The sequence below is a fragment of the Erythrolamprus reginae genome, chromosome 10, assembly GCF_031021105.1.
Source record: "Erythrolamprus reginae isolate rEryReg1 chromosome 10, rEryReg1.hap1, whole genome shotgun sequence".
In the NCBI taxonomy this organism is placed as follows: domain Eukaryota; kingdom Metazoa; phylum Chordata; class Lepidosauria; order Squamata; family Dipsadidae; genus Erythrolamprus; species Erythrolamprus reginae.
The window spans coordinates 24,586,699-24,607,675 of record NC_091959.1 but is presented as its reverse complement, the minus strand read 5'-3'; the positions used below and the strand labels follow the sequence as shown (position 1 = coordinate 24,607,675).

Below are 20,977 nucleotides of genomic sequence, written 5' to 3'. Positions count from 1 at the left end.
TTGTAGGGCAATGTTTTTAAGGCCTGTGGTTCTTAAACTCCCAGAATTCTCCATACATGGAGGGCCCACGGGGGAGGGCCTTCTCTATGGCAGCCCCGGCCCTTTGGAGCCAACTATCCCTCCCCAATGTCCATACTGATCCCATCCTACTGGCCTTCTGAAAAGCCTTAAAGACAGCAGGCCTGGGGCCCGTGAGTGTTAACCCTTTAGTCCCGGCTGAAGCATGGTTCGATTGGTATGTGTGAGTGTATGATTGCATTATTTACTTATGTTATTAATATTGATTGATTAGTTAAATGGGTTTTATTGCTTAATATATGACTTTAGTGTTATTGCATTGTTTTATTGTTGTAAGGAGCCCTGGGTCCTACAGGATTGGACGACCTATAAGTCAAAGTAGTAGTAGTAGTAGTAGTAGTAGTAACAGCAACAATAACAATAACAACAACAATGATAATGATAATAACAAGAACAACAACAATAACAACAACAACAATAAACCCAAAAATAATAATCATAAATCTGAGAAAATACAGTGCCACCTCTACTTAAAAACTTAATTCGTTCTGTGACCAGGTTCTTAAGTAGAAACGTTCTTAAGTAGAAGCAATTTTTCCCATAGGAATCAATGTAAAAGCAAATAATGAGTTCAAACCCATTAGGAAAGAAATAAAAGCTCAGAATTTGGGTGGGAGGAGGAGGAGGAAGAAGAGGAGGAGGACAGTCACTGCCAAAGGAAGAAGGAGAGGGGAGGGGAATCAAAAAAATCCAAAACTTTAAAGCTTAAAAAAAAAGAGGGACTCTGAGGCGGTGAGGAGGAGCATGTGCCTCCAATATACCCAGAGCAAGGCTGCCTCCCATACATTGGCTGCTGCTGCTGCTACCTGCTGCCTCTTCCTTCCCATGCTGAAGGGCTTCCCTTTCCTCTCGCTCGCTTTGTAGCCGGCGCCTTTCCTTCGCTGTGGTGACTCCTCGGCTGCCCAGAGCGAAGGGAGGGTTTCTTTTCTCTGGGTGCTGGCAGAGGTTTATTCCCTCTCCAAGCACCCAGAGAAAGGAAAATGCTTTGTTCGCTCTGGACTGACAAAGCCTCCTTAAGCGCCACCGAATGGCTCCTCTGGCAGCCCAGAAAAGCCCGAGATGACCAGGATTAAAGAGGGAATGGTAGGAAACTGGCCAGGCCTTCATGCCGCTCTCAAATTTCCTGGGAAACTTTTCCGGGCTCAGGTTCTTAAGTAGGAAATGGTTCTTAAGAAGATGCAAAAAAATCTTGAACACCCTGTTCTTATCTAGAAAAGTTCTTAAGTAGAGGCATTCTTAGGTAGAGGTACCACTGTAGTTGAAAACAAACATGCCAAAATACTTTGGGACCTTCGAATTCAAACTGACAAGGTTTTGAAACAAAATACACTGGACCTCATGATTGTGGAAAAGAAAAAAGTGTGGATCATTGATGTCGCCATACCAGGTGACAGTCGGATTGATGAAAAACAACAAGAAAGATTTAACCGATAACATGATCTTAAAATCAAACTACAAGCACTCTGGCATAAACCAGTACAGGTGGTCCCAGTAGTAATCGGCACATTGGGTGCTGTGCCAAAAGACCTCAGCCGGCATTTGAAAATATTAAACATTGACAAAGTCAAAATCTGTCAGTTGCAAAAGGCCACTGTACATGGATCTGTGTGCATCATACGAAAATACATCACACAGACCTAGATGCTTGGGAAGTGTTTGACTTGTGATGTTATGATACAAAATTCAGCATATGAATCTCGTTTGCTGTGTATTACTGTTTTTTGTGAATATAATAATAATAATAATAATAATAATAATAATAATAATAATACATGGCTAGGTAATTCTGGGAGTTGAAGTCCACAGGTCTTGAAGTTGCTAACGCTGAGAAACATCAATATAAGGTAATAATAACAGAATCTTGAAAGCTCACTAGAGTTGGTCTCTTCTCCACTTTATGCCAAACAAAATCAAGGCAGGGTTGAGCTTATAATTTCTTGCACGTTCTTGGTTCTCAACACCGAGTAATCTTTTCTCTTCCCTTGTCGCTTCCTCGCTCCCTTTCTTCTTCCTAAGGCTAGGTCTCCGTTCCTTTCCATCCAGTGAGCAGTTTTCTAATATTACATGGAAGAAGAACGGGCATCTGCTAAGAGAAGAAGACAACCTCCGTGTCCTCCCCAACGGTTCTTTGTTGATCGCGTCAACCGAGGCAGTTGTGAAACATGACAACCGCTCAGGAGGCTCCAACATGGAAGGAAATTATTCTTGTACCACTCAGGGCCCATTTGGATCCATCACTGGCCAAACTCTGATGCTCCGAGAATCTAGTGAGTATTTGACCCCTTCAATTCATTACAAGAGCCTTTCAACTGTGGGTATCTTTTGAAAAAAAGAAAATGAATCATGTTTCCAGTCCTCACTGTGGTGCAATACACTATATATATAGTCTAAGAGTTAATTTTGAACTTTCTTTGGAACCTGGAGGATATCAGGTACTTGACAGTTTCATTACTGTCTACACCAGGTGTTCTTTCTTCAGAAGGTTTTTACTTCTTCTTAGTATCAAAACTATTAACTCTATAGTATACAGTGATCCCTCAATTAGCACGGTCTCGATTAGCGCGAAACGCTGCAACGCGGTTTTTCAAAAAATATTAATTAAAAAATAAGTCCGCGCTAGTTCTCTCTCTCTTTCTCTCCCTGTTGCCGGCATGGTATATGAGAGAGAAAGAGAGAGGCAGAGGTCGGGCGCATTACCGGGAGGTGGAGGCGGCGTGGGGATGCTGGGTGCCGGGGACACCGAGGAGGGGGTGGACGTGGCCTCTCAGCTGCAGAGCCGAACAAGGGCGGAGGCAACGGCGGAGTCCGGCGCTGGGGCCATGCGGGGCCGCTCATCCAGGGGGGCGTGGACTGGCAAGTCGCCCTCCTTTCTCTTTCTTTCTCTCTCTTATACCACACCGGTAACAGGGAGAGAAAGAGAGAGAGCGGAGGGCACCTTGCCGGTCCACGCCCCCCTAGATGAGCGGCTCCGCATGGCCCCAGCGCCGCCCAGGCAAAGGGGAAACCCCAAGATCGCTTGCCGCTTGCCGCTTGCCGTATTGCAGCGAAGGAGGCGAAGCAAGGCTCCAAGCTGCAATACGGCAAGCGGCAAGCGGCAAGCGATCTTGGGGTTTCCCCTTTGCCTGGGCGGCGGGAAGACCAAGGGAAGGTTCCTTCAGCCGCCCAACACCTGATCCGCTCCGCAGCGCGGCAGCAGCGAGGAGCCGAAGATGGGGTTTCCCCTTTGCCTGGGCAACGGGGAAACCCCATCTTCGGCTCCTCGCTGCTTCCGCGCTGCGGAGCAGATCAGCTGTTGGGCGGCTGAAGGAACCTTCCCTTGGTCTTCCCCGCCGCCCACACGCAAACTCCACCATCTGCGCATGTGCGGCCATGAAAAAAATGGCGCACATGCGCAGATGGTGGTTTTTACTTCCGCACCACTATAACGCGGAAATCGATTAGCGCGGGAGGTCTTGGAACGTAACCCCCGCGCTAATCGAGAGATCACTGTATTACAGAACACCTAAACAAACTATTACTCTATACCAGTGTTTCCCAACCTTGGCAACTTGAAGACATTTGGACTTCAACTCCCAGAATTCCCCAGCCGGCAAATGCCCCCAATCTCCTTGCCTTTCACAAGCTCCTAAATTAATTAAGTCTCCCATTGTGATTAATGTGATTAATTTTTTTTAATGATAAGGGTTTTAATCTGTTTTTTTAATATTGGATTTGTGCATTGGGTATTATGTTGTGTGCCGCCCCGAGCCTTCAAAGAGGGGCGGCATACAAATCTAATATATTATTATTATTATTATTATTATTATTATTATTATTATTATTATTGCCATTTTGCTGATTTTTTGCTTTTGCACATGTGCAGAAGTAAAAACATCAGCAAAAATTGCTGAAATCTCGCTCGTGCGCGCATCCCCATGTGAGATTTCATTTCCAGCACATGCACAGAAGCCGAATCTCATGCCAACGCACACACGCATGCTCTCCGTGCGCACCCACACCAGCCTCCAGGAGCGCCCGGTAGTGCTGGCGATGGGCAGCCCTTCACTGAGCCTGCATCGAGAGAGAAACGTTATGCTAGGTCTGCAGGCATTCCTCATAAAGGAATTTTCGAGTTAATTTCAGAGGGTTTGTCGTGTTTGGGAGGCTGTGACAGAACAACTGGATCTCTGTCCATTTAGTGATCAAAATCTGGGTACTTGGCAACCGGCGTGTATTTATGACAGTGTGCAGTGTCTCAGGGTCATGTGATCGCCATTTGTGACCTTCCCAGCTGACACCCGACAAGCCATGTCAATGGGGAAAGCCCAATTTGCTTAGGATCCAATGAGCAATTGCAGTGAGTCACTTCACCACCATTGCACAAGGTCATAAGATGGGTGCATGGCTCGTTTAACAATTGCCTCCTTTAGCAACAGAGGTTCTGGCCTCCATTGTGGTCGTAAGTCCAGGACCACCCGCGTATGGAGTAACACAACAGTTTCAATAAATCCTGATCGCATTTCATTCTAATTGCCCATGCATAATTTATATAAGCGACTTATTCATAAAAGCCTATTTTATTAACCTGTGTCCATTAGCAAATCTTGTTTGACAGGTTAAATAGCCGGGCAAGGAAGCGAAACCTGCCTGAAATTCAATATTCTCTCTGCTAGTTTTAAAGGACAAAAAATAGTTTCTTCTTGTCCAAGGAAATGTACGCAGCTAGAGCAAATCTCCTGGGTGAAATTCTTGTTTTATTTTCATGGTCTTCATAAAAACTGCACCCAATTTACCAAGATTGTGCCACCCAAACAGAACGTCATAAGGAATTCCTTTCCCCCCTCCCTTTTCTTAAAATATTATTACGATTATGGATCGATTGATTAGTCAATGGACATATCAGAATGCAAAATATAAGACAGCAGAAAAACCATATGCAGCAAGAAGAGTAAAAGGCAGAATGAAAAGAAAATATTTTCATATCATTTATATAATTTATCTAGGGGTGGGTTTCTCTTCTCGCAGAAGCCTTTGCGCATGCACAGAGGGTTCGTTGCCAACTACTTTCAAGCAACAGTGACCGGGGAATCGATTCAGAGGCGTGGCAAACCGGCCATCGCAACCAGTTCAGTGAATGGGGCCGATTTTCCACCACCAGTTCACACCAACTGGTCTGAACCAGTAGCAACCCAACACTGAATTTTTCCCAAACAAAGCCAGTGCTCAATTATTCTGTTTTATTCAAAGAAAAGGCTATTTTTAATGTAATATCTGGGTCCTGACCACTCACAAAATACAGTGGTACCTCTACTTATGAACTTAATTCGTTCCATGATCAGGTTCTTAAGTAGAAAAGTTTGTAAGAAGAAGCAATTTTTCCCATAGGAATTAATGTAAAAGCAAATAATGTATCCACAGGAAGGGTGGCTCTGTTTCCTCCCAGGAGATTCCTAGAGAGACCCCACGGAAGTTTCTCCCTGCCTTTTCTGGCCCTGTTTCCTCCCAGGAGATTCCTAGAGTGGCCCCACTGAGGTTCTACCTGCTTTTTCTGGCCTTGTTTCCTCCCAGGAGATTCCTAGAGAGGCCCCAGGGAGGCTTCTTCTTGCCTTTTCCAGTTATAGTTTCGGAGGCTCGGGTTTGTAAGTGGAAAATGGTTCTTGAGAAGAGGCGAAAAAATCTTGAACACCTGGTTCTTATCTAGAATAGTTTGTAAGTAGAGGTGTTCTTAGGTAGAGGTACCACTGAACTTTTAAAATATTAATATTTTGGTGCTTTGCATTTTAATTTTCCTTGAATAAACTAAATATTCTACAAAACAAACAAACCCAAAGCAATTATCAATAGTAGGTCAACTCTGTCTAAAACCAGATTGTTCTTCTGCTTATAACTCATGCCTCCCTTTTTGGCTTTTTTTCTTTTCTTTTTTTCTTTTTCTTTCTATCCACTTTCTTTGATCTCCGGTCGACGGTTATCCTCCCCACTTCCTACTCCAGCCTTGCCTCCATTTTTCCAACATCCAGAACCCCAGTCTGTGCCAGAAAATGGCATGGCTCGTTTTGAATGTCGAATCAAAGGTTTACCTGCTCCAGTCATCACTTGGGAGAAAGACAAGGAGGCTGTGCCTTCAGAACCAAGGTAAATTATGCAGGGCTCACACCTTGCATCAAACCTAACCAAGTTAGTTAAGCTGGAGGCTGCTAAGCATCTTTGGTTGTGGATTGCAAGCTGCGGTATATGCCTAAGCTTGATGCCTGAAAGTAGTTGTGTCAACTGACAGGTTTATCTGTGGATTGTCAGAATGGCCCAATATAACATCTAAATTAGGGAAAGTATTTGCCGCATTAGATGATTTTTTTTAAAAAAAGAGGAGTAGTAATGTATGGTTTTTTTTCTCAATTTTTTTTAATTTTCTCACCAGTCACAGAACAATGTAAAGTACCAACAACATCAAATTGCTGAAATACATCAATAATTCAATTTTAAAAATTATGGTATACAAATCCAATGCTACCTCCTTTACTTTTGACATCTGGATAATAAATAGCTGCTCAGATTTCTTATATTATATTAATATTCTATTTGCTAAAACATCTTTTAAGCTGATCCAAATTTTATGTGGATGTATGTTAAAGACCGCAACAAATTTTATTTAATGTATGTTAAAGACAGCAACAAATATATCGAGGAAGGAAGGACATTAATAGTTGAAATACAGATAGATCAAGAAAAGATACTCCTTATAAATATAAATAATGAAGAAATAAAATATTATTTAAAAATTACATGAACTTTTAGTCAAATTAGGAAGAGAAAGAATATGTACAATGGGAGACTTGAGTGCTGTTTCAAACATAAAATTAGATTATCAAGCAATTTTTTAAAAATGGAAAGAAAAAAAGATTTTGCCATCGACCTTTTTTGATTTGGTAAAGGAATTAGGGCTGGAAGGCACCTCAGAAGCCTTCTAATCCAACCCACTACTCAAGGCAGGAGAACTTCTACATGTTCCAGTCAAATATCCCAAAGGTGCTTTTTGCAAGAGGCACCTGGACTTTTGTGGGTTTTCTTTGAAGACATTTTGCTTTTCATGCAAGAAGCTTCCTCAGCTCTGACTGGATGGTGGGTAATGGAAGTTCTAATTTAGCCGAAAGATTCTAATTTAGCCTCCAGATCCTCTATCATCTTTGCACATATGCTAGGGTGTTCCTGCATTTTGATTTGATCCAGTGTAGGAATTGATCTTTCCCCTTCATCTTTGGGTTCACAGGTTCATCGTCCTTCCAAACGGTGTCCTTCAGATCACTGATGTCCAGAAAGGAGATGCTGGGGCCTACCGTTGCTTGGCAGCCAATTCAGTGGGAAGACACTACAGCCTGGATGCTCCCCTCACTCTCTTACAAGGTACTGTTGTGAGTGAGCCTACAGCAGTGATGGTGAACCTATGGCATGGGTCCCACAGGTGGCAGGTGGAGCCATAACAGGAAAAGGGGGGACATGATTGAAACATTTAAATAGTTAAATAAGGTTCAGGAGGGAAGTGTTTTTAATAGGAAAATGAACCCAAGAACAAGGGGGTACAATCTGAGGTTAGTTGGGGGAAAGATCAGAAGCAACGTGAGAAAATATTATTTGACTGAAAGAGTAGTAGTAGATGCTTGGAACAAACTTCCAGCAGATGTGGTTGGTAAATCCAAAGTAACTGAATGTAAACATGCCTGGGATAAACATAGATCCATCCTAAGATAAAATACAGGAAATAGTATAAGGGCAGACTAGATGGACCATGAGGTCTTTTTCTGCCATCAATCTTCTATGTTTCTATGTTTCTTTCTGCTGGCACGCGAGCCGTTGCCCTAGCTCCAATGTGCATGTATGTGCTGGCCAGCTGATTTTTGGCTCGCACAGAGGCTCTGGGAGGACATTTTTGGCTTTCAGAGCGCCTGTAGGGAGATGGGGGATGGCGTTTTTACCCTAGAGGAACTTGGGGAGGGTGAAACACGAGCCTACTGGGCCCACCAGAAGTTTGGAAACAGGTTGTTTCCAGTCTCCAAAGGGCCTCCGGGGAGGTTGGGGGATCTGTTTTCACCCTCCTCAGGCATTGAATTATGGTTGTGGGCACTCAAGCATGTGCGATAGTGCACGCGCACGCTCTTTCGGCACCCGAGGAAGAAAATGTTCACCATCACTGGCCTAGATCAACTTTGATAATGTTGGATGATGAGGATGAGGAAGAGCCCCATGGCTTTGCCAACCGAGGCCCAAAGTGAAGGGAGGGAAGACGACAGTGGAGGGGTGTTAATGCAGACTATTTCTGAGTCAGAGGAGGAATTGGGAGATCTTATGGAAAATGGACCTTTGTTAGATCCTAGATTTAGAAGATTCCAGAGCACACAGCAGAAATTGCATGGGAAAAAGAAATGATTCTGTACTATGTGTAGTTTAGAGTGGCAGATTCATCACTAGAGCTATATAAAGAATGGGAGTCTGGGTAAATCCTTTGTGGAGTGCAACTATTCTTCGTAGAGGCTGTTTCTTCCAGGGTGCTTCTAGCTAAGAAAGAACCTTTACACGAGGAGATGTAACTTTTGGGGAAGCTGTCAGAGTTTGTGATGTATGTGAAATTTTATCTATCTGGGACAGTAATGATTTAGCCTTTGGTGTGGCTCCCGGCGCCATTCAATTAGAACTGAGATTGAAATGCAGAGTTGCCAAGAGCTAATGAACATAGCTGGAAATGAAATGATTGTTTGATAATTTGGACAAAAATGTTATGAATAAAGTCATTAAAGAAGGGTGTTGGGAGCATCTGCAATCTGTGTAACAAAGGGGCAGAACAGGTACATTCTATAAATTTGATGGGGGGATTAATTATAGAGGCTATCTCTAAAGTCCCTTTGTTTTTCTTTTTTATTCAATGTGTTTTTATTAATTTTTCACATTTTACATGTCCTTTTGAGCAGGTCTCTTAGTACTATGTACAAAACATTTGGGTTTTCAATATATAAACAAGCTAACAATGAATGTTTGTTTGCATGGAAGTACTACAGGTTTAAGAGATAGTGTTGCAAATTGACATTGACTGGCATAACTGGAAGTGATAGAGGAATCAATGAGAAGGCAGACGAGAGAGAAACAACCACAACAAGAAGAGAAAATATCTTCAAATGTATATTTTATTAGGAAATGTTATTCTTGTGGGGCTAAGGATCACATACCTAAATTCTGTAGAAAGAATAGAAACCACAATGTTAGTAATTCCCAGAGAGCATGTAAAATGTTAGTTTAGCTATGCAACTACAGATGTAAACCACAATTTGTGGGTAATTGGTAGTGGAGCAACACAATGCATAACTAACACTAGAGAAAAGTTTGTTAACATGACTAGAAGTAACCAACATGTAGCATTAGCTAAAGGCTGGAAACTGAGAGCTACCAGAGAAGATAATGTATATTGTTCATGGTTAAATGAGAGTTTACCAATGTTATACATACCTAAACTAGCACATAATCTGCTATCTGTTAGGGTTCTGTTAAATGCAGGATATGTTGTAACATTTGAGAGAGATAAATGTAAAATTGAAAAGCAGGGAAGAAAAGTTATTGCAAAGTTAGAAAATGGTTTGTTTGTGCTTAATGGCAATCTATTAAGTAAGGCTGAGTTTGTGTCATCAAAAAGACACGTGATAATTGAATCCATCTACTCCATAGGCGTACGGGACATGTGACTTTTAAAGTTTTGAAGAAAACTGTTGAGTTGGCTAATGGTATCAAATTGAAACCTTGTACAAAATATTTAAATTACAATGCCTGTCAATGAGAAAAAGAGCAAAGTAACTCCTGCAAACAGATTCAATGGATTTAAAACTAAAGAACCTTTAGAGGTAGTATTTGTTGATACCATTGGTCCTAAGAAACATAGTTTAGGTGGAGCCTTTTATATACAGTACATTGTTGTTATATTTATACAATTTATACATCATTTTACAGTATTTTCTACTTCTTTGTCCCACATTTTCTCTTCAGTTTTCTATCATTAGTCCATTTATACCACTTTTCCCATACAGTGGTACCTCGAGATACGAGTTTAATTCGTTCCGGACCTGCGCTCTTAAGTCGAGCAGCTCTTATCTCGAACGACTTTTCCCCATAGGAATTAATGTAAATAATTTTAATTGGTTCCAGCCCTCAAAAAACTCACAAAGTTAGTCTAAATTATGCAAAAAGACATTGCAAGAATAAATGTAACTTTACTTATTATTAAGATGATAAGCTGAGAGCTTTCCTTCCCTTCCTCTTTTTACCCAAAACAATCAACATGGCAAACTTTTATTTTTATTCATTAAACTGTAGTTATTTATTCAACTTCACTGCCACCCAATCCTGTAGAGGGAGGAAAGAAGGGAGGAAGGAAAAGGAAAGCAAGAAATGGAGGGAGGAAAGGAAGGAAGGAAAGAAAGAAAGGAAGGAAGAAAGGAAGGAAGAAAGAAAGGGTGAAGGGACAGGAACAGAGGAAGGAAGCAAGGAAACTTATGAAAGGGGAGAGTAACTTCACTGCCACCCAATCCTGTAGAGGGAGGAAAGAAGGGAGGAAGGAAAAGGAAAGCAAGAAATAGAGGAAGGGAAGGTAAAAGAGAGAAAGAAAAAGAGCAAGAAAGAAAGCAAGCAAGAGAGAAAGAAAGAAAATGAAAGAGAAATAAAAATAGAGAGGGAGAATGAAAGAAATGGAAGGAGGGAAGGAAGGAGAGAAAGCAAGAGAAAGAAAGAAAGCAAGAGAAAGAAAGAAAGAAAGAAAGAGAAAGAAAGAAAGAAAGAAAGAGAAAGAAAAAAGAATGAAAGAGCAAGAGAGCAAGAGAGAAAAAGAAAGAGAGAAAGAAAGAAAGAAAGAAAGAAAGGCAACTTCAAAGAAAGGCTCACTGAGCATCTCTCACTCTCTCTCTCTCTCTTTCTATCCCTCTCTCTTTCTCTCCCCCCTCTCCCCCCTTTCCCTCTCTCTTTCTCTCTCTCCCTCTCTCTTTCTCTCCCCCCTCTCCCCCCTTTCCCTCTCCCCCCCCAGGCCGGCAGCGATGTTTTAAAACAGCCGCGCCGTTTGCGAGCTAACTCCTGAGGTGCGGAAGTTCGCCTTTGGCGTTTGGGCCACTCGGAATGTGAAATTCAAAACAGCGTTCGGATCCCCCCACCCCCAGCAGAAGCCAAGGACCCCCAGAGTGGGGCGGCAGGGGAGGCGACCGCCTCTCCACTCACCAAGTGCCGGGATACGAGCCGAGAAGAGCCGGGCTGGCTTACTTTCCTTCCTTCCCGTGCTGATGCAGAGCCACTCGAACAAAGCGTCACGCCCCCCTGACGCTTTTGGCGGCAAAAGAGCCCAGCGTCGCTTCGGAAGCCGCCGAAAGCATCAGAGGGGCGCGACGCTTTGTTCGAGTGGCTCTGCATCAGCGCGGGAAGGAAGGAAAGTAAGCCAGCCCGGCTCTTCTCGGCTCGTATCGCGGAGAGGGGCGGCATACAAATCCAAGTAATAAATAAAATAAAATAAAAAAATGTCTCTCCTCTCCCAGCTCTTATCTCGAGTAGCTCTTAAGTCGAGCAGCTCTTATGTCGGGGTTCCACTGTATTTTGCAATAGTCCGAGTCCTTTTGTCTTCTTAAGTTCTATGGGGTTTTGTCCATTTCCGTGCAATCACATAGCAATATCATTTAGCATTTATATACCACTTCACAGTGCTTTACAGCCCTCTCTAAGCGGTTTACAAAGTCAGCATATATTGCCTCCAACAATCTGGGTCCTCATTTTACCCACCTCAGAAAGATGGAAGGCTGAGTCAATCTTGAGCCTACTGAGATTCAATCCGCCAAACTGCTGGCAGCTGGTGATCAGCAATAGTATCCTGCAGTACTGCACTCTAACCACTGCGCCACTGTGGCTCTATCTTCTTGATTATCAAATTTTCAATGGGTGTATTAAGGTTCTTCCAGCATTGTGCGTACACGATCCTAGCAGCTGTTGTGATATACAAAATCAGATACTTGGTACTTATATCGTATTGCCTTTTAAATATAATTAATAAAAACGTGGTGGTTGTTCTGGTCCAATTAATGCAAATCCACATCCAGGGCCGCATTCAGTCCCTGCCAGCAGTGTGGCAGATTGAATCTCAGTAGGCTGAAGGTTGACTCAGCCTTCCATCCTTCCAAGGTCGGTTGGACTTAATTCAGGGTTGGACTTAAAAATGAGATTAGGAGTAGGAGACACATTGGAGAGAAAGTGCTACCAATGGTACTATAAAATTCTCCCCAGATCCTGCAAACCAACCTCCAAAGGCCACCACCAAGATTTGGGTGTAGGTAGCGCCTGACCTACTAATGGCTGTTGAATAACTGTTCAGAATTATGACAGAGCTAAGCTAGTTACTGTTGTGGTTAGCTCCTGCCCCAAGGAATGTGGAGGTGGAGGTGGGGGAAACATCCACATGTCACAGGCCTGTTTTGCTCCCGACAGAGTCAGCTAGTGACTTATCCGATGACGAAGGAAGTGTGGGTGGGATGGAAGAGGGGGGGCTTGGCTGCCAGCCCAGGAGGAGATCAATCTTCCTTATCTTCTTTGGATTCAGATGAGGAACATAGGACAGACCCACGCATGCGTAGAGCTATGCATAGGAGAGAACAACTTAAGACATATTACAGGAGATAAGAGAGGCCACCTGTGGTTGGGTGGGGCTCCAGTAATTAGAGCTGCTGATAAAATAGCAGCGTGCTGTCTTAGCCGTTGTGAAAGATTATCTGATCGTAGTTCATCAAGACCGTGCCTTGCTGTTTCCTGATTATATTCAAGACTTTGTTTGAATTCCCAGACTCTGGACTATAATTCATTGTGAGTGTTTATCCTCGTGTGGACAACAGTAACTGTGAGCCAATTCCCAGTTACTGGGTTAGTAATTGGATTTATTAGTAGACTTCGTTCTTGGATTGTCTTTAAAGTGTGCCTTGTCTGTACAAGAAATCCCTTTGAAGTTTAAAAGGGAGTTTTTTCTTCTCTTCTGTTGATAAAGAACATTTACTTGGATTCTATCATGTGTGTGTGTCTGCTTGGATTAATTAACCTGTAATTAAGAGCGGCTGGCACACGCCGGCAGAACACTTACAACCAGGGTTGGGCTACTGCCCGGATGTGGGGGGGACGCAGTGGGGTAGTGAAAATGGAGCTCCACCCCAGAGCACCCAATTTGTATTGAAAGATGTTGAAAGAAAATGCAGGGCATCCTGCATAAGCCACACCCACAGTGTGGTAGTCAAAACTTTGGTAGCCCTTCACTGTAAACCCATCCTTGAAATTATTCACTACCATCTGCCCCTTTCTTTGCCAGCACATGATTGCCTTTCAAATGATCAGCGTTTGCAATTTTACTGGTTTCCAGTGCCATATGCTGGTTTCCAAGGGTAGAAAAAAACGCCTGTTCAGATAAGAATGGGATTTGCTTAACAATCAAATCAAACAAACTGCAGTGACTTGTTCTATAATCATTGGAAAAACAGTCATAAAGCAAGTCTGGTCACATCATGATGTTTTGTCTGATGACTGCAAGGACTTCAAATTCTGGACTTCCTTGGGGTTGCATGCAGGGGTGGGCTACTACCCGAACCGGGGGGAACACAGTGGGGTAGCGAAAATGGAGCTCCACCCCAGAGCACCCAATTTACACTGAAAGATGTTGAAAGAAAATGCATAAGCCACGCCCACAGTGTGGTAGTAAAAATTTTGGTAGCCCTTCACTGGTTGTATGTTGAAGCATACCTGTGTTTTGGCCATGAGCTTCAACAACTTTCTTCCTAGGTGTAAATGGGGTTCCCCATTTACGTTCTAAAATGCAATAGAATTATACATGGGATCCTGGTTTCATTTATCATGTGTAGATGTCACATGTCATCAGAGAAACTAAGATAGCAAGGGGAAGGACTACAATTACTCAGCCAAACAGGGTTTTCCCCAAGCTGCATTTTAGATCATTTGTTCAATTGTGTTCACACATTCAACCAAGTCATAATTTGTTTAACCACGATTTGTGAAATGAGGCATTTAATTGACAACTATAGTTTTAAACAGTCACCTAGTCCTCTGAGGGAAATGTGTTTTTCTCACATTTTGCTTCTCCAGCTTCAGTGCTTCAATGCAAAAGCAGACAAAATATGGATGAGAAGACACATCTGTGCACGATGCATTCTTGGTTTGGCTGCTTTTCTTGTCTGGCTGTCTTTTTAAACTTTGGGACCTCGAAAAGTGTTGACATCTTGACATATCCAGCAGGTGGCTAAGCCGGTTTGCTGGTTTGCCTTTTTTTCCAAAGCCATCAGGGGTGGCCAAGGGCAGCTGATGGAAACTCCTTTGTGCAAAAGCAACCTTCTTCTACTAGCATGGTTTAACTCCAACAAACAACTGCAAAGATTTGGTGAGGTTTCCTCCAATGTGGATTCGCAGACTGATCAGGACCTTCGTCCAGGCACAATTAGATTACACTGGGGAACAGCAATTTTGTTGTCTTAAATCTGTGACTTGTTTTCCACTAACTTTTGGCCTCTGGATCCAAAAATAACCAGTTTCTGTCTATCACGTCAACTTTTTAAGCTACTGGATACCCTCAAGAGGCATACAAATTGTGCATAGAAATTAAAGTGAAAACATACCAAATATACTGTTTACAAAGAATACTTTTATTCATATAAAAGCTATAATAGTTGCTGCAAGTTAAATTGTGTTCATACAAATAGTTGTTTTCTTATCGAACAGTAATTATACATATTAAGATAAAAATCATCGCTTACCGTATATCTTTTTCTGGAGTGTTTAATCTGTGGAACTTCTCGCTTGATGCTCCAACAATAGTCAGCCATCCTACGTACATCCCATCTACCTTGATCCCGTGCCTCCATGACCTTCAAATCTTGGTGGAATCGCTCACCCTGCTCATCACTGACTGCACCAAGATTTTCTGGGAAGTGAGCAAGATGGCTATGTAAAAAATGCAATTTGATGCTCATGTTGCCTAATTAACTATATTATAAGGTGTATAGAAAAAACTTGATGTTGTAGAAGAAAACTAAATACAGTTTTGAAACCAGCATGCCTAATTAACTATTTAAAAAGCTCAAAAATCAAACTTAACAGAAGTTGTGTTACAAATTGTTCCCCAGTGTTATTAGGTGATTAATAATTATTAGATCATTAGGGGCCTGGAGGCTAAAACCTATTAAAAATAATGGTTGCAGGAATTTGGTATGTCTAATCTAGTGAAAAGAAGATGGGCTACAAAAATCAGGAAAGACTTAATGAACTCAATCTGTATAGTCTGAAGGACAGAAGGGAAAGGGGGGAAATGATCAAAACATTTAAATATGTTAAAGGGTTAAATAAGGTTCAGGAGGGAAGTGTTTTTAATAGGAAAGTGAACACAAGAACAAGGGGGCACAATCTGAGGTTAGTTGGGGAAAGATTAGAAGTAACATGAGAAAATATTATTTTACTGAAAGAGTAGTAGATACTTGGAACCAACGTGGTTGGTAAATCCACAGTAACTGAATTTAAACATGCCTGGGATAAACATACTGTATATCCATTGTAAGATAAAATACAGGAAATAGTATAAGGGCAACTAGATGGACCATAAGGTCTTTTTCTGTTTTCAATCTTCTATGTTTCTAAGGATTAAGGGTGACACCATATGCAATGTTTGAATATTTGAGGGGCTACCACAAAGAAGGGGTCAACATTTTTGCCAAAGCACCTGAAAGTAAAATAAGAAGCAATAGGTGGAAGCTAATCAAGTAGAGAAGCAACCTAGAACCAAGGAGAAATTTCCTGACAATGAGAACAACTAGTGGAACCATTTGCCTTCAGAAATTCAGGGCTATCAAACTCGCGGCCCGCAGGCTGGATACATCACCCGCTGGTCCCAACCCCAGCTAGTTTAGCGAAGGGGGGGAAAGTTCCAATACGTCACATGATGACACCATGACGATGCAAATTTGACACCCCTGTTCCAAGTGCTCCATTATTGGAGGCTTTTAAGAAGAGACTGGACACCCACTTGTTGGAATGATATGCAGGGGGTTTGGACTAGCCGACCTCTGAGGTCTCTTCCAACTCTGTTATTCTGTTTATTATAGTTCTTGACAACAATATGAAACTTTCGTCCCATTTCTGGGTCCAACCATGTCTCCTCTACCAGGAACTAACTTGTTTTCCAAGTTTCATAATTCCCAGCTGAAGGATGTCCCTGTGTTTTCAGTAAGTGGGACATCATTTTGAGCAATGGCAAGAGTTGTCATTAATGAATTAATTTATTTTGGGGACGACCTTCCCATGGCTCCAGAGGATTATTGCCCGCTCTCTAGGAAAGTGTCTACTGGCCTGGAAAATTCTGCCCTACAACATCGAGCAGCAGGAGAAACTTCACTAATTGGAAAATCAGGATTCCTAAGCCAGTTTCAAAGGCTTCCACTGCAGTTTTAGACTGAAATTGATTTATTTATTATTTATTTATTTATTAGATTTGTATGCCGTCCCTCTCCGAAGACTCAGAGCGGCTCACAAAAGAAATCCTCATCAGTTCCCTAGATTTGTCAACCTGCTGCTGAATCACTCTATTTTGCTTGAAAAAGCAGTTGCAAAATCAAACTTGTTTTGTTACAGTGGGGTCAGTTTATACAGAAATTGTCATTATTTATACATTTCGGAACATCACATATCAGGGTAGAATCCAACTGTTTGTCCTCATTTCCATCTACCTTTTACTCTTTTCCTCACCTTTCTATAATTTTTGTGTGTGTGTTAGAACAAGACACAGAAAAATGAAGGGATTCATTACTTCTGATTCATTACTTCTGACCATATCGTAAAGAATAGTCAAAAGAGATTTTGGGGAAAGCCCAATTAAAATATCTTCCAGTTAAGCTTGCTGAGCTTTTATTGGGTTTCAAGGAGACTGTGCAAATCTTTTTTTCTGGCAACAATTGATTTGGGGATTTCAGCCATTGTTAGTCCGAAACAAAGAGGAAAGAAAATAGTATAATAGCAGAACACAGAAAAAGAATAACAGAGTTGGAAGAGACCTTGGAGGTCTTCTAGTCCAATCCCCTGCTCAAGTAGGAAACCCTATACAATTTTAGATAAATGACTGTCCAGCAGTGTTCCCTCTAATTTTTTTTTTGGGGGGGGGCGCGGAAAAGTATAGTGTCTGAGCGGCAGTCCCTTCGGGACTGGGCGGCACAGAAATAATAAATAAATAAATAAACAAACAAACAAACAAATAAATAAAAAAACCACCCTGTTTTGCCTCAGAGAATTTCAAAATAAAATACTGTACTGTGTGTCTATAACAGTGAGCTCATAATAGGGCAACTCTATCAATATCAAAATGCCACTTAAATAGTTGAGCTAGTTTCAAACTAGATTTTGATTTTCTTTCTCTCTTCCTTACTCCCATTCTTTTTCTTTCTCTTTTCCTTCCTCTCTTTTTTCTATCTGTTTCTCTCTCTTCCTCTCTCTCTCCTTCCCTCTCACTCTTTCCCTCTCGGCTTCTGGGCAGGTTTGGAAAACTCTGAGTTGATGATGATTTTTAAGTGAGCGATTGCTCACTGCTCAGCTTAGAGGGAACTATGCTGTCCAGTCTCTTCTTAAAAACCAGTGATAGGGCAGCCAAAATGTCTGGAATTAATTTTGATTAATTTCCACTGATTGTTTTAGCCATCAGGAAGTTTCTCTTTAGTTCTAGGTTGCTTCTCCCCTTGATTAGTTTCTGTTCTGCCGGCGTGTCCCAACTGCCCATAATTACAGGGTAATTAGTCCAAAAAGACACACACCACATGATAGAAGGAAAACCAGAAGTCTTTATCAACAGAAAAGCAGAAAAAGCTCCCTTTTTAAATGTCAAAGGGATTCTCTGGTACACACAAGGTACAGGTTAAATGCAATCCAATTTCTCACCCAGTAACTGGGAAATTGAGTCCAATTCCAAAAGTCCAGAAAGTCCACAAACAGTCTTGAACAGGGAAACAACAAACCACGATCTTGATGAACTATGAATCAGATAAACTTCCAAGAGGCTAGACCAGCATGCTGCTCTTTTTATCTGTAGCACTAACTACAGCAGCCCCACCCAACCACAGGTGGCCCCACTTATCTCCTGTAATAATCCTTCAGTTGTTCTCTCCTATTTTTATTTATTTATTATTTTATTTATTTATTATTTAGATTTGTATGCCGCCCCTCTCCGCAGACTCGGGGCGGCTCACAGCAAAATACAACAAATCATGACAAATCCAAATAAATTTAAAATATTTAAAAAGATTTAAAAAGAGCCCCATTTACTAACATACACACACACAAACATAACATGCATAAATTAGACATGCCCGGGGGAGGTGTTTCAGTTCCCCCATGCCTGACGACAAAGGTGGGTTTTAAGGAGTTTATGGAAGGCGGGGAGTTTGCGTGGGTCTGTCATAAGTTCTTGTTCAGAATCCAGGGATGATAAGGATGATTGATCTACTCCTGGGCTGTCTGCCAAACTCCCCTCTTCCCTGCCACTCATGCTTCCTTCATCAGAGGAGACTTTGTCAGGAGATTCTGTCGGGAGCAAAACAGGCCTGTGGCATGTGGATGTTTCCCCCACCTCCACATTCCTTGGGGCAGGACCTGGGCCAGAGTCAACCACAACAGTTTCCATCTATTGCTTCTTAAGATTAAGATTAATAGAGTTGGAGGGGCCCTTGTAGGTCTTCTAGTCCAACCCTTCACCCAAGCAGAAGACCTTACACCAGAAGTCTTCAAACTTGGCAATTTTAAGACATGTGGACTTCAACTCCTAGAATTCTGGGAGTTTAAGTCCACAAGTCTTAAAATTGCCAAGTTTGGGGACCCCTGCCCTACACCATTTCTGACAAATGGCAGTCCACTTTCTTCTTGAAAGCTTCCAGTGATGAAGCTCCCACAACTTCTGAAGGCAACTTCTGTTCCATTGGTTGATGGACTGTCAGAAAATTTCTCCTCATTTCCAGGTTGGATCTCTCCTTAATCAGTTTCCATCCATTATTTCTTGTCTGGCTTTCAGGTGTTTTGGAAAACAGCCTGACCCCCTTCTCTCTGTGGCAGCTCCTCAAATATTGGAATACTGCTATCATGTCTTCCCTGGTCCTTCTCTTCACTAGACAAACCATGCCCAGTTCCTGCAACCGTTCTTCATATGTTTTAGTCTCCACTCCCCTAATCATCCGGGTTGATCTTCTCAGCACTCTTTCTGGAGTCTCAACATCTTTTTTATAGTCTGGTGACCAAAACTGGATGCAGCACTCTAGGTGTGGTCTTACTAAGGCTTTATAGAGTGGTATTAATTCCTCCCTTGGTCTTGTCCTTGATATTGTTCTACCTTCAGATGCTTTGCCCCTCTCACAATATTCTCCAAAGCCGTTGATTCAGTGGTCCATGGCAAACTACTTCAAAAACTCAAATCCTATGGCATCTCAGGATCCCTCCACAGCTGGATTACTGCATTCCTGTCTAACAGGCAACAAGTGGTCAAAATAGGAAGCTCCATATACACCCGCCCCTGTTAAAAGTGGTGTCCCCCAAGGTAGCGTACTAGGACTTACGCTCTTCATTCTCTACATCAACAACTTTGCGATCTCATCACAAGCAACTGTGTTCTTTTTGCAGACAATGTAAAACTCTTCAACACAACTGATAACATAACTACTCTACAAAAATACCTAGACTCAGTTTCTGACTGGTCCAACACATGGCAACTCCAAATCTCAACCAGCAAATGCTCTGTCTTACACATCGGCAAAAAGATCAGAACTTCAAATACAAACTTAATAAACAAATTATCACAGATAATCTCCACTCGGTTAAGGACCTTGGAATACTAATAACTAAAGATCTAAGTGCCAAAGCCCACTGCAACAACTTCGCTAAGAAGGCCTCAAGAGTTGTTAATCTAATCCTATGTAGTTTCTGCTCTGGAAATCTCACACTACTTACCAGAGCTTACAAAACTTTCGCCAGACCCATCCTCACATACAGCTCATCTGTTTGGAACCCATATCGTATCTCAGACATTAACACCATTGAAAATGTTCAATGATACTTCACCAGAAGGGCCCTTCATTCCTCCACTCGAAACAGAATACCCTACGAAACTAGACTTACAATCCTGGGTCTTGAAAGCTTAGAACTACGACGCCTTAAACATGATCTAAGTATTGCCCACAAAATCATATGCTGCAATGTCCTGCCTGTCAAAGAGTACTTCAGCTTCAACCACAACAACAAAAGAGCACATAACAGATTCAAGCTTAATATTAACCGCTCCAAACTTGACTGTAAAAAATATGACTTTAGTAATTGGGTTGTCGAAGCGTGGAACTCATTACCGGACTCTGTAGTGTCATCCCCTAACCCCCAACACTTTACCCTTAGACTATCCACGGTTGACCTCTCCAGATTCCCAAGAGATCAGTAAGGGGTGTACATGAGCACACTAGAGTGCCTTCCGTCCCCTGTCCTATAGTCTCTCCTATATCTCGTATTTCTTCTCTACTATATCCTCTATAAACTTCATTGTGTATTATTGTGTATTGGACAAAATAAATAAATAAATAAATAATAAATATTTGTGGCAGCCCCACAAATACTGGAAGACTCCTATCTTGTCACTCCAATCCTTCTTTTCACTAGATTAGGCACAGCCAATTCATGCAACCGTTCTTCATGTGCTTTTTTTAAAAAGTCTTTGTTTTGCTTCTATGAATGGGTGGCATGGATGCCTTTTTCTCTCTTGGATTAAATGCTATTTTAAAGCCGAGGTTGAAAAGGTCATGTTGTGGTGTTTTTTGCCTTCCTGGTAGCGAGGATTTGAGCAGTTGTTACATCCAAG

At 42.0% G+C, this 20,977-nt stretch overlaps 1 protein-coding gene across 2 annotated transcripts in view; it reads left to right on the top strand.

Annotated features, from left to right (window-relative positions):
* IGDCC4 (immunoglobulin superfamily DCC subclass member 4) overlaps positions 1-20,977 on the top strand; it is a 127,019-nt gene that overhangs the window by 44,560 nt on the left and 61,482 nt on the right. For both annotated transcript variants that reach the window (XM_070762163.1, XM_070762161.1), the window contains exons 3-5: positions 2,095-2,345; positions 6,051-6,192; positions 7,325-7,458. In XM_070762163.1, coding sequence (XP_070618264.1) covers positions 2,095-2,345; positions 6,051-6,192; positions 7,325-7,458 — 527 coding nt within the window. The remainder of the gene's footprint in view (positions 1-2,094; positions 2,346-6,050; positions 6,193-7,324; positions 7,459-20,977) is intronic.